We start from the raw sequence: 23,809 nt of genomic DNA, 5'->3' as shown, positions 1-23,809 counted from the left end.
GATATTGTATTCTTAAAGAATTATAAACATCTCTAACAATTGTTTTTTTATTTTTATTTAATGCTGACAGTTTCGGACGCTTCACAATTCCCAAACAACTAGCTTCCACATTGTATAGCTTTTTATTTAACGTGCTCTCGAAGTAAACTGAAGAATATCACTAAGGCCAAGACTAACCCCTCTACCTTGGCCTTTAAACTCACAGCAAAAAATAATGTAGTAAATTCTTCCTATGGAAAAGCCCTACTGATGAGTGCAGTGTGTCTGTTGACGATATTATAATTCAAAGGAATGTCTATTTATACCGCCTTAAAAAAAACGATGTTTTTCCCTTCAACTAAATACTCATTTGTTGGAGAATGTCTTGGTTACTACTGGACATATTTTCACATTTGTCATAGTTGATTTTGTTTGTTATGAATGAGATTTTTCAAGAATAAATTTTGTATATTCATTTATTCAATTCGTTGTGGGTAAATGATTTGAATGCAGTACGCCTATGGCACTAATATATACAGTGTGTCTCCCACCCCCATATTTTACGTAATAATTGAGGTAGAACAATGAAACTCTCAGGACTGATGGAAATGCTCAAAATGCACCTACCACCTGAATGGAGTTAACCAAAGTGATATACACTGCCCTAGAGATGGGCTTATCGAAACGATATATCGATAAGGTATCGATAAACATTTTGAACATCGAATATCGATACAAAAAGTAATATCGATAAGAATATCGATACAAACAATAATATCCATAAGAATATCGAAATAATTTGTGTAATTGATGACTTGTTTATTTTGTGGAAATTCATGATCTATTTAATGAAAAGAATGATACACTTTTGTTCTTATAAAACGTTACTTCTTCCACGTAACTATTAAGTAAGACGATTGGCTAGTTGGCAACATAGTTTCATTGTACAGCTCAGAAGAAGAAGTAAAGGTAGGAAAGAAGAGTGTCTGTCTTCGAGACTTGCAATTTGCAATTTGTCATTTGTCATATGACATTACTGTTAGGTCAACGTAAATTAAAAAATAGTTTTGTCACTTCATCCTATCTACTTTTTGTTTTGACTTTGTTGGTTTGTTTCTATTTCCTAACAATAACAATCTTTCATCATCTTAATATACCAAAGAATATGACATCCCTAGAAAAAGTAAAAAAGGAAAAGTTTAAGAAACCCAGACAAAAACGCAGTGCATGCTGGATATATTTTGAAAATATTGATGGAAATGATTCATGGAGACAAGCCAGGTGTACAGTAATTCAATCTTTTATAACTAAATACCAAATGGGACTGATTGTTATATACGTCTGTTCCATCGGAAAGAGTTTTTTCTAAAAGTGGACAACTCCTACGAGACCGCGTAGAAGTTGCCTCAGTCCCAAGAGAGTTGAAAAAATTATTTTTTTAGCTTCAAATTTGGATTGAGTTTCTAGGTATATATTTAGTTTATCCAGAATAATTGTTTTGTTTTATGTAAATATTTTTATTTCACAAATTTAATTTATTTAGGTTATGTTGTTACTTTTCGTTTCCCTATTGTTAGAATTTATTTAATTCATTTAGGTTACTTTTTGTTTTCGAGTTGTGAGAATTTGATTTATTTAGTAATATATTTTACATAATGTATGTTTTTTTATCTATTATATATCGATAAAAAATATCGATATATCGATAAGGAATATCGATACGAATTCAAAATATCGGTATCGATAAGATATCATATCGATAACCTCTAATATCGATAAGCCCATCTCTACACTGCCCGCCACACGCGATGGAACAACCCATTTTTACGGTAAAACATACTAGGGGGCAAAATAGTCTCAAAATTCTTTCAGATTCGTGATCAGGACTACCAACTTAATACGAATACACTTTTTCCCTGAAAAAAAAATCAGTCCTGAAAAACCCTAATTTATCTCACATCTCATGGAAACACCCTCGTATATTCCGTAATTATTGAAGTAGATTTTTTTTGGTTATGACATCAAAATACGAACCAGTCCTAGAAAATCAGAATTTTTACATGAAAAATCAATTATTTAAGGCAATTTTGGTATCAGGAAAGTCAATAAGAGAAAATGTTAATTTTGTAAGTGGAATGGAAACATGATGTCAGCTGGAGTTTCAGGATGGTTAATGTCATTTCAGATTCCCATCTTCCCATTAATCTCACAAAACCAAGTGTTTTTTGTGGCGATAAATTTTATGTGGTTCAAAATCACGTTTTCAATTAAAGGATAAAGCAATCAATTTCAATTGATTTAATTGTTGACAATCTTATATTTTTGTGCATTCTATCAAACTTCCCTCCAAGCGAACACATTTTTCTATGCGCCTTCTTCCTTCAACTCTTCTCAGTTCTCTAGGTGTGATCTCTTTACACGCTCGTATGATTCTTGCACGGAGATCTTCCCTATTTGTTGGCCCTTCAACGTACCCCATAAATAAAAATCCAGTGGAGTTAGATCTGGGGATCGTGGTGGCCATACCACGAGAGGGCTATTGGGTCCTATCCATTTCACAGGTAGGTTCCTATTTAACCAAACCCTTGTTATGCCACTATGGTGAACTAGTGAACCATCTAACTGAAAAATCATGTTGTCTCTCACATCTAAAGGTAGTTCTTCCGACACATCGGAAAATGCATTTTCGAGAAAATCAACGAATAGTCGTCAGTTTAGATTTTGATAGAAAACAAAAATGGCCCGATGATATTTTCGTCCAGAATACCACACCACACATTAATTTTCGGAGATATTTGGTCTCTACAATTCACCACTCAATTTGGATTTTGTTCAGTCCAAAATCTCATATTCTGGGATAATACACCAATCTTGGTAAAGATAGTCTCATCACTGTATAAGATATAGTTTATAAAATTCCTGTCATTGATAATTTCCCTGCATAAACAATACTCCATACGGCAGATTTCATCTCCTTCGTGCAAAGTACGTAGAAATTTGGGTTTGAACGCATGCATTTTATGCCTCTTCAAACACCTCCATATTTTACTGCAGCTCATATTGAGTTGAAAGGATAAGTTTCTGAAACTAATTCTAGTATCAGCTTGATAAGCCGCCAAATATGGTATCTTCTTCAATATGTTGTTCCACAATTTTTCTATCCTTTGTTACTTGGCCGGTGCTTACGAGAAGATCATATATTTCATGGACAGTTCCAGGGTGTTAGGTCAGGTTACGTCCAAAGTGAGTGGGTCTATTCGACCCTCCATCGCAACTCACAAGGGTTTATTGTGGCTCACACCTGTTCACACTTGACAAAATAAACCCAGCTTCTTAACGAAGCCGATTAGTTTGTATGGTGAGTGGTCTTTCAGGTCAGATGGTAAGAGTTCGGCTCTGCCGAACTTTAAAAACCTGATTCGGTCTCCAGCTGGGCAAGCACATAGTATATGCTCTGCTGTTTCATCGTTAATGAGGTAGTCGTATAGTTAAGGTGCAAGATTCCCACCTGTATACCCGCGACAATCTTCCTATATGAGGGTTTTTGCACGTCAGCAACGCCTCTGGATTTGGTGAATCATCACTTGAGCGCAAACGTTTGCTAACCTGCCCATGGGGGGTTTGTTCTTCCACCTGAGACAGATTCTGAGTACGTCGCTCAAGAATTTGGTGTAAGGCGATTTCATAAGGTACTCCGCTCTTGTGAAGACGACTCAGTCGTTTTCTGGCTGCACGACCAAACCTTTTTTTAAGGTTCTAAATTTACAAGGTCAGTTGGAGTCCTAAGCTCGACATCCATTTACTCTATAGAGACTTAGCGTCAGAAAGAATTTTCAAAATTACTCTGTCCATAAAAGCCCCACGAGTAGCTAGGGAAAGAAGGTCAGTCACGGCAGAGCCCCGCATTATCTTGACAAGGCGATGCTACGACGAGAGGACGCCCGGTATCTCGAAGGTTCCGTAGAGACAGCTGATAGGCTCAGTGCCATTCATTCTCTCGGCACGGATACACACAACTTAGGATTGAGCCATCGTTGGGATGCCATTTAGTTAGGGAATAACAGAACCACAAGTGATTCTGACATTCCCGTATCCAGCGGGTCTACGTAGAAGCAGGCATCCAATGTCTGGTTTGCTCAACCCCTACATCCCAAGTCAATGTTTCAGGGTGTACAGCCACCTCTAGCGGGTGTCTTCTATTGAATTCAGCGGCCGCTTCACGATAAGATCTCGCGACTTCACCAACAATTAAAACAATTTCTTTTTTTTTTGACTGACTGTGTTGCCATGTTGAACTTTGTTATTCAAAATGCGCTGATATAGAATAGGAACTTCAGAAATATTAAAATATTAACAGAAAACAGAAAACAACTGGAACACAGTAACAATACCCAACACAAACACAGGAACAATGAACACAATGGGAAAAGGAACAATAAACACAATGGGAACAGGAACAACAGTGATTCAAGGAAAAACAATACTAGAAACAACAAATGCAATGAAAACTGGTCTGGGGGTTAATACAACAAGATCTTTCAACAATATTGTCAAGTTGACAGTAAATATCAATGAGCAATTGTTTTCCATGGTAATCTCAGGGCACCACATGATTTTTATTTGGTAAAACTGATGTAATTCAATCTCTTCAAATGATTTCAGACAATAATAATTCAGCAAGTAGGTAAAATAATCTAAATTCTACCTGTTTACCGAGTGCGATTTTTTCTTGAAAAATCAACGGTTGTTTCGGTGTTGCAATGAGTATGAAAATTAATTTTGTTTCAGTTGGCAAAACGTTTCCTCAATAGTTTAATAAAGGACCCCGCACATTTCTTGTGAGAAATGGCTTGCCGTGAATTTTGCCGAAATTTTGATATGTTGTAGTTCTTGATGTGCAGAAAGTGTCCACAGCACAAAAATGTACAGTTTTCGAGATGTGAACATTTGAAAATAGATTTTTTTCCATTTTTTGCGGTATTTGCTCATCAATCGGAGAGCTCTTACTTCTGATTGGGATAGAATTTAGATGTTCGGCACCCAGAATTAGTTCCTCAGTCTTCCTCAGTTTTTCATACACTGCTCCACACTATTTCGATATTCTGAGAATGTGGTCCTATGACATTTCCCTCAAAGAGGCTCAAAATGGATGATAGCATCTCACGGCCAAACGAATCCAGGAAAATGTCTGCATCTTTGATACCTGGGAATACTCTCCAGATAGAATGAAGGGGTTCAGGTATTGGAAGCGAACTGTTTTGCCCTCTAGTATGTTTTACTGTAAAAATGGGTTTTTCCATTGCGAGTGCCAGGCAGTGTATATCACTTGGGTAACCCCATTTAGGTGGTGGGTGCATTTAAAGCATTTCCATCAGTCCTGAGAGTTTCATCATTCTACCTCGGTCGATCGGTAGCCGGACGGTTCGACGTGGATGCTTTGTTCACTCAGTCAATCGGCCGATGTTTGAGTCGATGGGTCAAGCCCCAAGCTGAACGCTCGATTTTCACTTGCTATCGTCCAACCCGTGTTAGGAATCACACGTTAAAAGGGAAGACCTCGTTGGTCCTTAGCTCGCACAAGTTTCGACTTCTGAGGGTTGTCATTCGTAGGGTGCGATAGCTGGTTATCGGAAAAACATATTTTAAACATATTTTGAACATATTTTTTAAACATACCTCAATTATTACGGAAGATACGGGGGTGTTTCCATGAGAAGTGAGACAAATTCGGATTTTTCAGGACTGAAATGTTTTCAGGGAAGTGTATTTGTATTGCTTTCTACTGCAATACATGCAGTAGAAAGCAGATCGTGTAAGGACAGTCTACTTCCGAACACGTAACAAACATCACTTTACCTATATAGTAGGGAGCGGATCCAGTAAGGTCGGTCGACTTCCGAGCACTTAATAAAAATCACCAGAAGAAGGCAAATGAGACTTTACCGAAACGTCGTGAGATCAATCCCAGTGAGGATAGTAACACAAAACACGGATCAAAGCCCGAAAATCTATATATAGATACTGTTGTAGTTTATCTCATTTCTGGACAGACTATAGGTGTGTTTCACTTGATATTAGGTTATGTCAGAAGTGCTAACTTACTACTTCTATTACTCTGTTCAGTCACTATAACACTACAACCGCTTCTGTGAATTAAATTAAAAAATCTACTCACTAAATTTCGATTATGTTGATACTGAAAATGATCACAATGTTTGCTACCTATTCCGGAAAAATATATTTTTCTTCTGTCTACTCTTTTAATCTCGGACTGAATATTGAGCAAGATACTGAATAATTTGAAATATTGATGGAGTTCGTGACCAATTTCCACCCAAGAAAATGAGAAAATTTACACTAGAAACATATCTACTTACCGATAAGGACTCATCAGCATTACCCGACGGTTGTTCTTTTTTTACATCAGGCTTCAATAGGTCTTTGTTAGTGTCAACACAAGAAACAGATATATCAGGGCCTGGGTTTGAACATGAGGTAGCTGGCCTGAAAAAAATAGATTATGGAAAGTTTCAATACCAATTATGATTCATAAAGAGAATGAAAGATAATTGAAACACGGAAATATTTCATGGAAAAAAGTGGATGGTTGACCTATTCAGTTGGAAATTGAAGTATTGAATTTCATGTCAACATTTCATTCATTGACATTCAGGACATTGACATTGAAAAACATTCTTGAACATAGTGACTGTTATTAAATGAGATCCTTTCTGGTAGATGGATCCAATTGAAGAATGAGAATTGAAATTTTTTTCTTTAATAATTTCAAAGTGGCAAACTCCTATATCTCAGTTTCCATAATTGATTAATTTTGAAAGGGATATTTCATATTAAAATTCTAACTGATTGTACAGATTATCTTCTGTCAGGGTCATCTTCATATGTTTCATTAATTATTTTATTTATTTTTTGTGAAACTTATGTTTTTTGAGGTATTTCTTGACGGTGGTTGTTGAGACATCAATCTCAGGGGCAATTGTCGTGGACTGCAAGGAGTTAGTCACTATACAGGGTGTTTCAAATTCGATCCTCACCATTGGGATCACGGTAACTATGAGAGTTTCGAAGATGGTTGAATTGGGGCAAAGTTGCGCATTTACCTGACTCACAATATGCCGTTGACAAAATTCTGACTCCGAGTATATCCGGAAAAAACCGAAATTTCGGAAAATAGTTTTTATTTTTTCTGGCCTAATTTTTGGCAGGATTCGAAAATAAAATGCACTTCCACATTGCCACTTTTTACCTGCTACATAATACCAGTGTGAAGGCAGCCATGGGTTTCAGCCACGAATTGGGGGAATTTACCATTAACGGAAACGAGTGCGCCAAGCCACCATTGGTCGTTAAAATTCATTGCTAGCAATGAAAAGTTGTCTTTTATAACAATAATTTCATGGCCAGCCATGGAAATTTTCACATGAAATGATAGTTTTCAATGTTTTCAATAATACTTTTACGATTGTGTCGCGGAAAAAACATTCCCTGTAACTCCTTCCATCATTTTAATTGAAAAAATCATATCTTTTGAAAAATTTGTGCTGCAGGAGTTATTTTCATATATAACGAAAGTATTCGGCGTATTCTATGATACCTACATGGTCTTCGATTTTGTCGCGGAAAAATACACCCCCTGTAACCCCTTCCATCATTGGGACTAAAAAAATCATATCTTCTGAAAAATCTGTGCTGCTGGGAATATTTTTACGTAAAACGATGGTATTTGGCGTATTGTATGATACCTTTATGGTCCTCGATTTTGTCTTTCAAAAATACACCACCTGCAACCCCTCCTATCATTTTGTTAAAAAAATCATATCTTTTGAAAAATGTGTGCTGCTGTGTGATTGTTTTAAAAAAATGATAGAAGGGGTTACAGGTGGTATTATTTTAAGCGACAAAATCGAGGACCATAAGGGTATTATAGAATATGCCAAATACCTTCGTTTTATGTAAAAATATTTCCAGCAGCACAAATTTTTCAAAAGATATGATTTTTTCAATCTAAATGATGGAAGGGGTTACAGGGGTGTAGTTTTCCGTGACAAAATCGAGGACCATATGGGTATCATAGAATAAGCAAAATACTTTCGTTTTATGTGAGAATAACCCCAGCAGCACAAACTTTTCAAAAGATATGATTTTTTTATCATAGAATACGCCGAAAACTATCGTTTCATGTGAAAATTTCCATGGCTGGCCATGAAATTATTATTATAAAAGACAACTTTTCATGGCTAGCAATGAATTTTAACGACCAATGGTGGCTTGGCACACTCCTTTCCGTTAATGGTAAATTTCCCCAATTCGTGGCTGAAACCCATGGCTGCCTTCACACTGGTCTACATAATGGTGTTTTCAGATTTGCTATCCGACGTTTTGTCTTCCGGCTACCATCATCAACTTTATTTTTTCTTATAGGCTACATTGGATTCCCTCTGTTTTGAATAGAACCAGGTTTTACTTTTTTTTACAATGATATATCATAATATTTATCATTCTTTTTTGGTAAATGGAAGATATTGAAAAAAACTAATTCTTATCATAATAGGCTTTGACTTTGATGTTTCTAAATTTGACTTTCAATTTGTTACACTTAATGACATTTTGTTATTGTACAAGTCATTGAATTTTTGGCGAAAATGGCTTTCACGAATGAAGAAAAAAAAGATATGATACAAAAAATGTATTACAAATACGATAGAAAGAGTGTTAGGACATCGAAAATGTATTCAAACTTGTATCCCGAAGGACGACATCCACATCGAACTATGTTCAAGTTATTGGATCAAAATCTCACCGAGTTTGGTTCGTTTGAAAAGCCAATGAAAAAATATGGAGACAGAATCAACAATCAAAATTTGATAAATGAGGTGCGTATGAGATAAATTAGACATTGTGTCCTTTTTAATGAAAATAACAATTAACTAAAATGTAAAAACAAAAGTAAATCACAGCAAATGCTCAAAATGCTGGTCTTGTTCATGATAACACAACTGTGCACTTCTTCGAATATTATTCACTGCACGATTAATTTCCCTCCTCCTCAATGTTCCGAACTCTCTAACAATGCTGTGAGGTAGATCATCCAAATTGTCTTCGGAAATCGATATTAAAAACTGGTGATAGGTTTCTCCATTCAAAATTCCGTCATATAAATGCGGACCCAAAATTCTATCTTTGTAAATTCCTGCCCCATTGTCTTCGAAAATCGACATTAAAAACTGGTGATAGGTTTTTCTATTCAGAATTCCGTCAAATAAATGAGGACCCAAAATTCTATCTTTGTAAATTCCTGCCCACACGTTAATACTAAATCACACTTGAGGTCGAATTTCTCGGAACTGCCTGGGGTTGTTTATGCTCCAAATGTGTTCGTTATTTCGGTTGAATATCCCACAATTCGTAAAAGCGCTTTCATCTGTCCAAATTACATTTTCCAGGGAAACAGGAAAATCAGGTCTTCTTATTAGCCAATTACAAAATTCTAATCGATTAAAAAACACGCTTTTATAGTACTCGTCATGTTGACTCATAATCTGAAAAAATCATCATACCTCTTTTTATCAGCTGCAAAAGAGCGGCAAGAGAATTCGGAAGAGAAAAAAAATTGAAAACGGAACTTCGAGTCGAAGACAGGTGAGTTATAATGTGCTCTTTTGGGATATTTTTGGAATGGTTTTAAGAAATGCTTTCGAATACAATAAACGTTCTTTATTAAGAATATTTGGTAGACATAGAATATGAAGTTATATGCAATTCTCTTTTTCACAGGGGAAAATTAATTTATATTCCTCAGTTATCTGATATTCTCAATATGTAATTTTCGAATAATTAACCTCCGAATATAATGAACTTATTAACTATTTGTGTTAAAAGTCATAAAGTCTATGGCTAGCAGTTGAGTGCATACCACACTAGGGTGGCCCTTGTTATTTGAGTTTTTCCAATTTCAACCCTGCAAAACTTGCCGTTCGGCAAGTAATGAATGGGAAAATAAATATAGTTCAAAAAAACTAAAAAACACGCTTTCAAAGAACATCGAACTAAAAAGTTGAAAATATTTTTTTTTAATAAGCTTAAAACAATAAGGAACGGAAAATACTAGTATTATTGTGAAAAAACGTGGGCGCTTTGTGCCATATTTTTTGTATATCAAGCACCCGTCTCTTTTTTCACAATACATAATATCTACTAGTATTTTTCGTTCGTTACTGTTTTATTTAAGCTTATTTAAAAGAAATATTTTCAACTTCTCAGTTTGATGTTCTTTAAAAGGGCGTTTTTTAGTTTTTTAAACTATATTTATTTTTGCTAAAGATCTGGCGCGAACCATTTTTGAAAATTTAAACGAATCAAAGTGAAGCGAATTCTTAGTATCAATAGTGACATCTGTCAAGCTAATACAATATTCTGTTACTATAGTAACGCGGTCGGTGTGGATTCTCATCTACATAGTCGATCACAAAAAATTCTAAATTAGATTAAAAACAGAAATGCGCTTTTTTTAAATACTTTGGTTCAATTTCATTCAAACTACGATTCATTTCCATGAACAACGTTTTCTTATAAATTACAAACTTTCTATAACCTGCGATAACTAACTTTGGAGCTGTTTCAACCTTCTTTACTACTTCTTCTTTCAACCTTCTTTCTTACTATGAAATTATGAAATTTTAGTGGTGTAATTCCATTGCAGCCACCTCTCATTCTGAAATTAAATTCTGAAATGAGTTGCTTCTTCTCAAAAAATCTAGAACGTCATATCAGGTGATCTAACGGGCCATTCGAGGAGACAACGTCGGCCTATCTATCAGTTTCAGCAAGATAGGGCACCTCCTCATTATGGCGGGCTATTTCAAACGTGGTTAAATGATAATGGGGAATGTTCCTCAATTTGGGTTATCACAGCAAATGCAAGTTTGAATAAAATAAAGTTGAGTTTAATTCATGAGTTTTTCAAATTCACTTCGAAAAGTATTCAAATTGATGTTTCAAATGTTGGGTTTTAATTTTTAAAGGGATTCGTTTCTAATTCACATATTGGCAACAGCGCCTATATCAAGTTGAAATAATTTATACCTACCTAGATATTCTACTTTAAAAAAAGAAAATAATCTTTATAAATCAACAGTTAAGGCAAAATATAAATTATAGTTCAATACCACCCCCACAAGTCACATAAACAACAGTTGTTTTGAGTTTCACTAGTTCGGACTTCCATTGTCTACTATATAAAATGATTTGAAATCCCTGAAACAAGTAAAAAAGAGTAATTAAAAAAGAATAGTTGAAAATAACAATTATATTAAGCAACAATAAACCTGAAATGAAATGATAGTGAAATAACCTACAAGTAAAAATATAATAATTGAATAAATAAAAATTAAAGGAATGAAAAAAGAAAATAATAAAAATAAAAAAGTGTAGAGATTCCAAGTCACGTTAGTTCACGACGTTTCGATTGTTGGTATCTACAATCGTCTTCGGGTGATGACTGTTGTTTTGTTATTTATTTATATAAAGGACGATAGGTTAGGTGCACAAAATGTCATAAGTCACAGAATGTCTCGGAATTCGAAACACAAGTAAAAAGAACAGCACGCCTCTGAAATATGACATCTTTGTTTGTCCCATACAGGTTACAGATTCATTGTCCTTTATTAGCTATAACCGATGTTGCCAAATGGTGAAATAGAAACGAATCCCTTTAAATGTTGAATGCATTATTTCATTCCTCTTTTTTAAGTATTCAAATCATTTTTTGAAGAAAAAGGTTGAAGTGATAAGTTTAAAATGCGTTGTTTTAGAATGAAAACTACTTGATTTTCGTCAGGAGGAACATTCCCCATTATCTAAACCGGCGGGTAGACAGAGTTACTCCCTCAGAAACCCCCGCTAGACATGACTCCATCAGATTTTTTGTGGATATTCATATAAATGAAGTATACCTTACACAGTCACAGTCCATTTCTCATGTGATGTACTTGAGACCAGATTATGCCAGAAATATTCCGTATTGTAATAAATGTATTTTCAAACATTCATAATTATCGAGATGAACTAGAGTTAATTCTAAATGATTTCATATATTGAAATATAAAATATTTATCGTTTGTTTGCAAATTCTCAGAATACGAAAATGCTAATACTCACGAATAGCTGAATCGATTTTCATAACTAAACCCTTATTATATACACAAAAATTTCATAATAGTATGCCCTAAATTCTCAGTTGATTATATATAGTTCATCATCTTCTATTTAAATCATACACAAGCTAAATGATCATAGAATAACGCACAACGTGTTTTATTCATTGAAAAAACTTCCTGCTAATGATATGTATTCAACAGCATCAATGTTCATTAAATGACTATAAAAAATTTGAATAATATTCTGCGACTGAAATTTAAAAACGGCAACGTTGCGTACGGAGATTTTTGTGGGGCGAAAAAACACGGCAGATTAAATTTCCCATAAGATAGAAGAGATAAATATGAATTTTGGCCAATCAACTGAGCGCGGTTAGATTAACATTCATCAGCGTAACATTCGATGAATAATACATAGAGTAAATATTGATTTTTTTCTTTGATCTGTTATAATAATTTGGTTATGAAGATTTATGTCTGTTTACACTGATGAGAGTTTTGGAATATCTGTTATAAAGACTATAAAGTTGGAAATACTTTTTTCAATAATATAATAAATAATTATATTTTTGTATAATACCTAATACCCTAGCCCTAGATGAACATAAAAGGGAAATAATACACTTTCTATAGATTTAATTCATTCCTAAGAAGTTATAATGTAGTCGGCGTCACAACATTGGGTACCTACATTTCTAGGAAAAGAATTAACAGAAAATAAAAAAGTTATATCAGGTAAAACAACCAATGAATTTGTTTAAAGGACTGAAACAACACATATATCATTATATGTTGTGATGTGAACTGTGAGCAATATGGAAAGTGAAAGCAGTCAAAGCAAACGCTGATGTCCGAACATATCTGAAGGAGAAAAAACTATTATTTACAATGTATATTGCGGGCTCCGTGAATGGAATGAAAATATGTTGCATAACAGCGTAGTTCATCTGGAGCCAAGGTGAACTTACCAAAATGACTGGACTATAATTACAGGTATACTATTTGGAATGAAAGTGTTAAATATAGGAAATATATACATATCATAATTGTAATACATTCATGGAATATATAAAAGAAAAAAGGAAAAAAACTAATTTCGAGTAAGTGTTTGATGATTTGGAAACACAATATACAGTTTTAGAATGAAAGTGTTGAATATAGGAAATATACATATATCGTAACAATAATACCTTCATCATGGGTAAAAAAACAAATTTCAAACAAGAATTTGTTGATTTTCAAACTCATGTTTTTCATCTCTTTTTGAATATATTCAATGGTGTTGAATGTATATCTATCTACTCTCTGACAGACTTGATTTCATTTATAGCACTTTGCATTTAAAGGAGATTTGAATAACATATTAGTTCTTGGTGTTGGCAGGTGAGAACATTGTTCAGTTCTTCTGTCTTCAAGAGATAAAAAATGAAAAATCACTTCAACAATATATTATTATATATTCCCCGTCTGGGGTAGACATTATCTAATTTGTAGACAACCTATTGTTTGAGTAAATGTTATTAGATTAGTTGTAGTAGATTGTTGCGATAAAGTCATGTTGTTCAGAAATTATTATATTTTGTACTTTAGAAAATATTTCATTATAGATAGATAGATATCTCAAAGCCCTTCACGAAGTTACACAGTAAGTTGATTGGTCGAAGTTCTTCATGTCATTCATCTCCCTGTTTTAAAAATGGGAATAACTTTACTCATTTTCCCAACCTGCGGGATGGCGTTTGGTTTTAATGCAGTATTGAAGATTATTTGGAGTGGTTTGGCTAGGATATGAGCACAATCTTTGAATAATTTTTTCAAGGCTATTATAACTTCACCCACATTCACAGAATGTATACTAATTGAAGGTCTGTTGTAAGTTACTCTTTCATTATTATCACATTGTACATCAGAGGCTATGTAGACGCTGCTAAAGAATGTCACAAAGTCATTAATAATATTTCTTGAATCATTGTATTCTACATTGATAAAGTGAAAAATTCCGGGAATCCGACAGTGGCCTTTTTTCTTCTCTATAAAAGGCAAGAACTTTGAAAGATCTGTAATAATAGAGTTTTCAGAATTCTAATACATTGCTTGTATGCAATTTTTATATCTGCTTTAATATGTTTTAGTAGTGAGGAGAATTGAACTCTATAAATATCTGAATTGGATTCATTCAGTTTCTGGAATATCTTATTTTTGTTTTATTCTACGAATATTATTGTTATACCATGGTGGATATTTTCTTTAAAAGTTGGGTTGGTGTGTTGGGATATGCCCATCACATATTTCCATACAATTCAGAGTAAAAACCATCTAATGCTGCATTTATATCTAAGGAATTTTGAAGAAAATTTCAATTAGTATTTTAGCTTTTTAAGTTGAGTGCCACTCTGATATCTCAAAGGTAAAAACAATTATTGTGGATACTATTTATGGAATTGATGTGAACTTCAACCAACACATCCAAATGTAAAAGATAGTATGACACCATGGAAATTACACCAATTATAAAAGTTTCTCAGCTGGAGATAACACTAATGGAAAGTATTCTGCCTTTATAGGTTGTTTATTCTAGAATACAAATATCCTAGAATGGCATGTTCAGAGTTAATATCATCAGTGATCAAATATATGAATGTTTCATGAACAATTCAAATTGTTAAATAAAACGTCTCTGATGCCACTAATTTCTCAGGGCACTGGAAACCTGTTTGTCACTTATCATAAAAAAACTAAGAAACGGTTACTTACTTGATTTCACCCTCAACGCAAAGTTTCTCATAATTTGTAATATTAGTCGACGACAGATTTGCCTTCATTTTGGTATTCTATTTTTCCGCATGCCTGCATTCCGTACCAAATATCACAACCCAGAACTGATAACAAGTGAACCGGTGTTAGAGTTTTCAGATCTAGTATATTATTGATAAAAGAAAATACTGTTTTGTATCATCAACTGAACTTCAGGGTATATTTAATTTCTTAGCACACTAAAATCATAGTGTCCCCAAGTACTGATCACAAAAACAATTCTCCGACGATATCAACCGATTGAACCAAATAGGGGCTCGGGATTCACAACTCACAACAGAACTTACATCTGCACTTCTCACTACTACTTCTCACAGAAATTTGTTCTGACAGGTGACAAAAGTGTAAGAATGGCTCCAACATTTCTGTTTCGATTAGAAGGAAGTGTGGCCACAGTATATACAGCTAAAAGTAGTGGTGCGAGTATTCCTACTTTTTGGTAATGAATCACAGCGCGCATGATTGAATCGTAGCAGGTAGTTTTTCGATGCGCCGTGAATTGCCTAGATAATCGGCAACGTTTACATGTTTAACATTTTTCATGTATTTACCGCTTTTGGTTTATCAGACTGATGACATTTAGCTTGTTGAATTATTTGTTGTGGCTAATATCACTTCGCCAGAAATGTTCAAATATATATGTTCAGAATTTGGAAAAATAAATGATGCTCTCAATACATTTTTGTTGAGTTTATTAATTCGATAGAGATGATTTCAGTCATCTTTTCCCACAACTTACCGTGATGCAAAATGTTGGAAAAATTATAGTAGAGCAATGTTCAACAATCTAACTTCTTCATACTTGTAAGGATTTTCCAATGGATTATTTGTTATCGTTGTTCATAAGAGTTCGGATACTTTTTTCCATCAAGTTTATAAACCGAAATTTGAAATGCTGGAAAACAAGAGATAAAAATGAAAACCAACATTAATGAATATAATTTTTTTCTTTTGTGTATATTACTTAAATATATATCGTCGGTGAAACCAGAAAATTGTGTATCTCCACTTTTTATTGAAAATGAGGTTATTGCGCCATCTATTTAAATTGGTTGATAGCTATTGACTAGAAATTTGTGTATTCTAAATATCTTATAGTATTCTGTAAATTTTTAGATCAGAAATCAGTGTATCTCCGGCTTATGTCAGAGTGACGAGAAATGAGTGTAACTCCGCTATGAGCATGTTGATTCGTGCTGAATGTGAGAGCTGTGCAAAAAACTAGTGAAATTAATAGAACTGATAAAAAGTGTATTTGTATGACACGATCATATTGAGGTAAGTGCTATTATATTACATTTCTTCTATATATATAAAGTAATTTTGTGTAATTTAAACATGAATAATTACTATTTCATTTTCGAATGGAGATACACTTTTTTCCATTCATATATTTTTATGGTGATACACAGTTTTCCAGACAAATTCAATACACACTGTTATTTTTCAAAAAGGCCGGAATATTTCGAATACTTTTAAAATAATATATATGAATAACAATTATTGGCAAATATTTTGTTGATACAAGTTTTTTGTTTAAGACTTTTCATCATGTCACGTGGATTGAAGATTCTCGCAATGTTGAATCTGCAATGCCCAATCCGACCGGATGAACCACCAGACTCGTCAATTTTGAATACAGACGCAGAAGATATACTAAATGAAGCAATCAATAACGAAATACTGTTTGCATTGAATAATTCCAGTATTTCAAATACGGAAGAAATGAGAAGTTTTATTGAGAATGACAATATTGTCTTAAACGAATCCGCCATATTAAAATCAGATCTCCTTGAAGGACAGACACACATTACAAGACAAGTCCAAGAAGAGACGAAAATAGGAAAAAATATTTTGAGTGATATTTCTGCAATAATTCAGAACAATACACCGGGTTCTGAAAATCAAGAGCTGACTCAAGATGAGATGAGGGAAAACAGCCATATCGACTACCACCCTTCAATTCAATCAGATATCAGTGAAAATGACAGTATTGAAGAGGAAATTATAGCCCATGATTCGGATGATTTCAGTGATGGAGAAGAGAGAAATCAAGAAATAGAAGAAGAATCTAGACAAAATGGTAGAAAGAAAAGAAAGCTTGGCATAGCAAGACAGGACGTGACTTACCAAGAAAATAAGAGAAAGAGAGAATTGGGCTTGCCATATAAAGGCAAAAAAAGGTTTGATGGAAACTGGGACTATAAAATAGCAAAACAGGGAAAATTTTTGTCAAATCCATGTAACTGTAAATTATCTAAAAGTGGTAATTCGCTACAGTGCCAAAATCTAATCGAAACTAAAAGGCATGCGCTATTTGAAAAATTTTGGAAAAAATCATGGCCTGAGAAACGTGAATATGTTAAAGGTCTTGCTATATTAAAAACTGTGAACAGGCGAAGAGGTACAAACGAAAATTCCCGTCGAAATTATTCTATAAATTATTATCTTCAACAAGACCTTGTGAGATTACGGGTATGCAAAAGAATGTTCAATGTCACCCTCGGATTAAAGTATAATTGCGTTTTAAACTGGATAAGGCCAAGTAATATCTCTGAAGTAGATCGTGAGGATATTATGACTGGAAAACAAGGAAAAAATAATAGGAAAAAACGTGAATCTGCCATTATTTATCAAAAGCTGAAAGACTTTTTTGAATCACTTCCAAAAATAGAATCACATTATTGTCGTTCTTCTACACAAAAACATTATTTGGAACCTATTTGGCAAACTATGCAAGAACTGTATCGCTTTTATGTGAATAATTATTGCAAAGAACAGAACGTGAAGCCTTATTCCCGTACAGTTTTTAACGAAACGTTCCATGGGATGAATCTATCTTTATTCCATCCCAAAAAAGATCAATGCGATACCTGCGTTGCATAACAGACTCAAAATGTAACAGAAGAGGAATATCAGCAACATCTGATATTGAAGCAAGAGGCAAGAAATGAAAAAATGACAGACAAAACTGACTCGAATACAGAATTTGTTTTTACTATGGATTTGCAGTCTGTTTTACTAGCTCCCAAGAATAAAGTTTCGAGCATGTACTATAAAACGAAATTGGCGGTACACAACTTCACAATTTATAACTTAAAAAATCAGGAAGGGTACTGCTATCTATGGAGTGAAGTCGAAGGATCTCTGACTGCTAACGAGTTTTCGTCAATTTTAATAGAGTTTATTGAAAAACAGGTCTTACCAAAGATGAATGATAACAACAGAACAATAATATTTTGGAGTGACGGCTGTACTGGACAAAATCGAAATGCATGTTTGGCTCATGCTTTACTAAATACATCAATGCAATATAATATAACTATATTTCAAAAATATTTGTTCAAGGGTCACACACAAATGGAAGCAGACTCCATGCACTCCACGATAGAAAAACGAATTCGAAATAAAGACATTAATGTACCAGCTGATTATATGACATACTGTGAAAATGCTAGGCTGAAGCCATTTCCTTACAAAGTGTTTTATTTAGACCATTTTTTCTTCAGAAATTTTTCAGAAATTATATTATCACCCGTCTTCGGGTGATGACTGATGACATCACCCGAAGACGATTGTAGATACCAACAATCGAAACGTCGTGAACTACCGTGACTTGGAATTTCTACACTTTTTTATTTTTTTATTATTTTCTTTTTTCATTCCTTTAATTTTTATTTATTCAATTATTATATTTTTACTTGTAGGTTATTTCACTATCATTTCATTTCAGGTTTATTGTTGCTTAATATAATTGTTTTTTTCAACTTGTTTCAGGGATTTCAAATCATTTTATATAGTAGACAATGGAAGTCCGAACTAGTGAAATTCATCACGAAACATTGTCAATCACCTTCAAACATATTATGGATAAGTTGGACGAAATTAAAAAATCTATATATCGGATTTTCTAGCATTAAATACTATAAAAAATTAAATTATTTCCCCTAGTGTCAAATACAGTCTTGAATCGATACAGATAATAAGTGACTCCAATAGCTTTGAAAATATTCGTAATATTTAGAACGACAAACGTGGGATACATACAGTAAGGAGTGTAGCGAGAGCTCTCGTTGAAAAAACTGACAACAGTTCATACGTCATTTGTAGTGAAATATAATAGTATCCCTTACGGACATTGAATTTCATATGGCATCTATTTGTGCAATGTTCCTTCTTATTTAGTTGAGAATAACCACCTGCATACATGTATGCTCCAATATTGTTGCATCTTAACAGGACCGATTGGTTTGGACAAGCAAACCAATTCTTTTCATTGGTTCATCATATCAAAGCGTTTCATTATATTTTACATTACTACAAAATTCCCATTTGATTTTCTATTAAATTTGTTTTACTGTCGAGCAGTTTATATCTTTTTTCACTTGTTGAGTAGTGTATGAAATATCAAGAGCTGACAAATCCACTTGTGACAGGTAATTTACGGATGCGCAGTAGGTCTAAGAAAATGATACTGTTGGACAAAAATATCAAAGGTTCCGACAAGAGTAAAGCTACTGGGTCTTTCAGCATTACACTTGTGATGTCGCCCTTTTGATCTTTCTCGAAAGTCCGATGACCGAAAATAAATTACCCGTCAACATCACCACCGAAGTTTCGAGTTAACGCTCGGTCAAGCTGGCATTGTTTCTTACGTCATTATCATAGGTTATTACATGAACCCTCTTGCACCTTCAAATAAAGTTCTTACTGGCATCTTACTAATTATGGCAGGGTATTTTATGGATCTTCTTCTAATAATAGGTAAAACTGAAACCTCTGGCGAAGAATAAACCAAAAAAAGCATTTTTACCAATCACCAAAAATGCAATACTCTTCTCGGGCGTTTCACGAGCCGAATTTTGGCGTCTTCATGAGATGAAGAAAACTGTTTTCTTCATCTCCTGTACTCTTTTCGACGCGCGTTTCACCAACCAAGTTGGTGTCTGCAAAAATCAAACAATTTCTTGACCAATATTTGCTGCTGTTATTGTTGACTAAGGGGATCGTGTATAGACGTGTTTCAAATCGCTCCGTTTATAGTTATTTTGTAGTGTTGAATATTACAATATAAACCATGTAAAACGAGTTTATCATTATCATGGAGGAAAAACTTGATGTTTTCATAAAATGATCGTAATAATAACTGACGTAAAAGAGATCAAGATCCCCAAAAAGATGTTACACTGGAAAAAATAATGTGAACATTCTCGTCAGTAATGAATATTGCCATGTTTCATATACAGGACTATAGAGATTAGGTCCAACGACGGCAGGTAGAAACCGTCCACTTGTTTTGAATCTGAGCTCATTTCACATTTCCAAACAAATGCAAGTAAGCTGAAAGAACTCTCCATTTTGCTTTAAGTGAATACTTCACACAAGCTATAATGAAAGAAAACCCAATTACTGCGACATTTTATTTGAGCCCAGAAATCATGGAAGGGAAGCTCATCTTGGACAGAATTATAGATCCATCGATGACAAAACGTTATACTCGTAACATTCGAAAGATACCAAATTGTATTGATTCAACACTTGAAAGCAATGTACAAGATCGAGTGTACAAGAATATACAGGAGCTCATCCCAAATGTATCAAAAACCCCTGTAATCAACCACTTCATCACCACGAGAGTCTGGAACCATTTCCAAAAATAAAGCCCACACGTTGCGTAAGTACTCTAAAAATCCTTTTTCAAGACTTGGCAGAATGCAAGTCAATTTTCAGTTACTGCAAGTGCATATTAGAGATGGGCCCAAAAGAACCGAACCGGTTTTTCGGAACAGGTTATCAGTCAACTGTTCAGTGAACCTGTTCTTTTCGATGAATTGAACTTGTTCAGACGGTGAGTGGCTATTCCAAAGAAGCTTGCGCAGGTTGGTGCTGGAACTGGATGACGGGACCGCTATGTGACTTGTGCTCTCGACTGCACCGAGCATAGACAAGTCATAATTGTTTTCCATGAAATTTTGAACATTAAAAAAGCAAAACGAATTAATTAAATACCCACCTATTGCAAAATTGTAGGTCCCTGTCCCTGTGAATTCTTCTCAACGTGGGGTTTCACTGTTCCTTTAGTGCAGTGTTTCTCAAAGTCTGCGCCGTGGCGCCCTGGGGGCCGTAGAACTTTTACTGGGGTGCCGAGGGCCATGGGTGAGTCTCAAAGTACAACGTTTTACAACATAGATAACTGAGAGTAAAGGTAATACGTCAGTACCTATTAAAAAAATCCTCTGATAATATGATGATATCAGTAATTGCAAAATGCTATCCGTTCAGACAGCCACCTACCTACTTTTATTAACTAAATATATAATGTAATGTTTACGTTCGGGGCGCTGCGATAACCTTCAAAAAACATAAGAGAGCCGTGAATTCGAAAAGTTTGAGAATCACTGCTTTAGTAGGTAGAATTTTTACCGTGGGGTGTTTTTTAAGCATATGACGCCTTAAATTTGTCACGGAAGATTTGAAGGAAATAACCTGCTTGCAAATTTCACATGTTGCTAGTGGCAGTTGTTTCTCTGTGATTGAAAAGAAATTCCAAATAGGGCTCGATCTTTCATTTATTTTACATTGAAATTCAGCCTGTTACTGAAACTCTAGAACAACAAGACGAATGGAGGGAAAGTACGGAAATTCAGAACCACTCGGAACCGAACGCTAAAAAGTGACCATGACGCAAGATGAGACGTCATTTAAGAATAGATGAACATGAACAGTTAAAAAGAATAGGTTTTCGATAAGAACTGGGACCACAAACTACTTAGGTGGTTTGTGACTGGGACAGTTCGAACAAGTTCTTCAAATTTAACTGTTCAGTGCCATCTCTAGTGCGTATAATAAAACAGATGAGATAAATATTTCCCCAAAACATCGTAAATTTGACTTACGTGAAGTTAGCGTCGGACGCCATCGCCCACCAAATCTAGCGCCGTCCTCCATTCTCGAGTAGTCCGATTTACACCACACAACTAGTGGAATGTTTATTCATGAAGATCACTCATTTGGCAACCGATATTAGAACTCAGAATCGATTTCAAACTTGGAAATATTATTATACTGCATGAAGCTTTTATAACCTGTATTATACTGGCTAGGTGAAATTGATGTGAATGCGATAGATATAAAACACAACAACCTCATTCTTGAATCACAAATGGTGAAATTTATGTGATAAAATTATCAGAAAAATGATTCATTGAAGACAACGATAAAAATAAAATAAATACAACAAAAAAAATTAATTGGCGCTCCGGGGCGACTTCATTGATTCCAGTGGCGCATTTGCTTTTTCAGCTGCAGGAAAACCCGGAAAAACCTGCAGCACCACATCATCTGAAGATCTTGATCCAATGTCCTCTCTCTCATAAAACAAAATGTAGGGTGTCTCCAGAGGCTCCAATAAATTCAATGCATCGTCAGAACACTTCGTGACACGACTATCGTCAAACTTAAACCAGTCCGTTTCTTCTTTGACCAAGGCGTAATAATGACCACATTCAACGCCAGAACCACAGTGAACAATGACTGCATGAATATTATAACAGTGGTCTGCTAGGTTGAAATGTTCATCTATTTCGAACCTTCCAAAGAGTTTCTTGCTTCCGTTAGAGGTTGAGTCTTGTTTGAAAATCATCAGTGTTATTATTAGATTGACTGGTGTGAATAGAATAGAAAAAAACACCCCTTTCCACATTATTAGTATAATTTTTTTTTCTTCTTGAACTAACTTGTGTCCCCAAATATGAACTAGTGAGAAATGTTGATAAAGGGATGATATACTGAACTCTAAATTTTCAATCCTTCAAAATACCGGGACCCTAGAAAAAACACCCCTTCCACATTAGATGTATAATTTTTTCCTTCTTAAACTGGCTTGTGTCCCTAAATATGACTTGACGAGAAATGTTAATAGAGAGATGACATACTGATGAGGAGTTAAAATATTTACGATTAAATGATTTTATGATAATTTCTTCATTTTGTTGAAGTATCCATCTACAGGGGGGTGCCATAATGTGTTCAAAAAAATACCATACTGATATTGTATATCCTATTAAAAAAGATATAGAATTCACAGTAGCATTGAGCAAAGAGATGAAAATAGTTATTATATACATTCATAGTTCAGCCTCGAGAGCAAGAATGATTTGGGACGGTTCAGAACAGTTTAGGATCATTTCGCAGTCCAGAACCAGAACAGAGGATTCATCAATCCGAGTTTATCCTCGAAAAACAAGAACGCTCTATATCAACTGCGCATGATCCTGACGTTCTAGAACCTGAATTTCGTAGAACCAGATCAAGCTACCATTGTATTATGCCTACTTCTATAGTTTGCTACAGTATGGCATTGAATTCTGGGGTATTTCAACCCATGTTACAGTTACAGAATGTCTTGCAGGAATATTTCATTCATAAGATACTACACTCACCAATGTATACATTCACAAAAAATCATTATTAATACATAATAGCAGGAATAACATACAAACTCCTAGATCCTGACGTCAGTATCCTATAAGAAATTAGTCATCAACTTAAGCACGCCCCGGAGCGACAATTAGTTTTTGTTGTTTTATAACTTTCATGATTTGTATTACTTTCTTCTTCAATATATAAATAACACAGTACTTTCAAAATATTTTCTCCTTTTTGTACTTTTACCTTTCTCCCTAAAATATTTCTGTAAGTTTAACTGATAACAAGGATGGAATAATCAAGAACTTTCGTTTCTCTTTTTCAAGATCACGTGAAGTTGGATATCTCCATTAAATATGTGTACTGTGAATTCTGTGCTTTGAATTCACAGAACATTATAGTCAAGAGTTTAG

The 23,809-nt window shown here is 34.4% G+C and overlaps 1 protein-coding gene across 2 annotated transcripts in view; it reads right to left on the bottom strand.

Annotated features, from left to right (window-relative positions):
* GramD1B (GRAM domain containing 1B) overlaps window positions 1-15,331 on the bottom strand; it is a 55,924-nt gene extending 40,593 nt beyond the window's left edge. For both annotated transcript variants that reach the window (XM_074177104.1, XM_074177107.1), the window contains exons 1-2: window positions 14,910-15,331; window positions 6,357-6,483 (exon numbers count right to left, since the gene is read on the bottom strand). In XM_074177104.1, coding sequence (XP_074033205.1) covers window positions 6,357-6,483; window positions 14,910-14,977 — 195 coding nt within the window. In that variant the 5' untranslated portion in view covers window positions 14,978-15,331. The remainder of the gene's footprint in view (window positions 1-6,356; window positions 6,484-14,909) is intronic.
* Between the last annotated feature and the right edge of the window lie 8,478 nt (window positions 15,332-23,809).

This window comes from Leptinotarsa decemlineata, unplaced genomic scaffold, assembly GCF_025532065.1.
Source record: "Leptinotarsa decemlineata unplaced genomic scaffold, Ldec_3_MD MMD2_tig00002159_RagTag_RagTag, whole genome shotgun sequence".
Classification (NCBI taxonomy): domain Eukaryota; kingdom Metazoa; phylum Arthropoda; class Insecta; order Coleoptera; family Chrysomelidae; genus Leptinotarsa; species Leptinotarsa decemlineata.
This window is presented reverse-complemented; position numbering and strand designations above follow the sequence as displayed.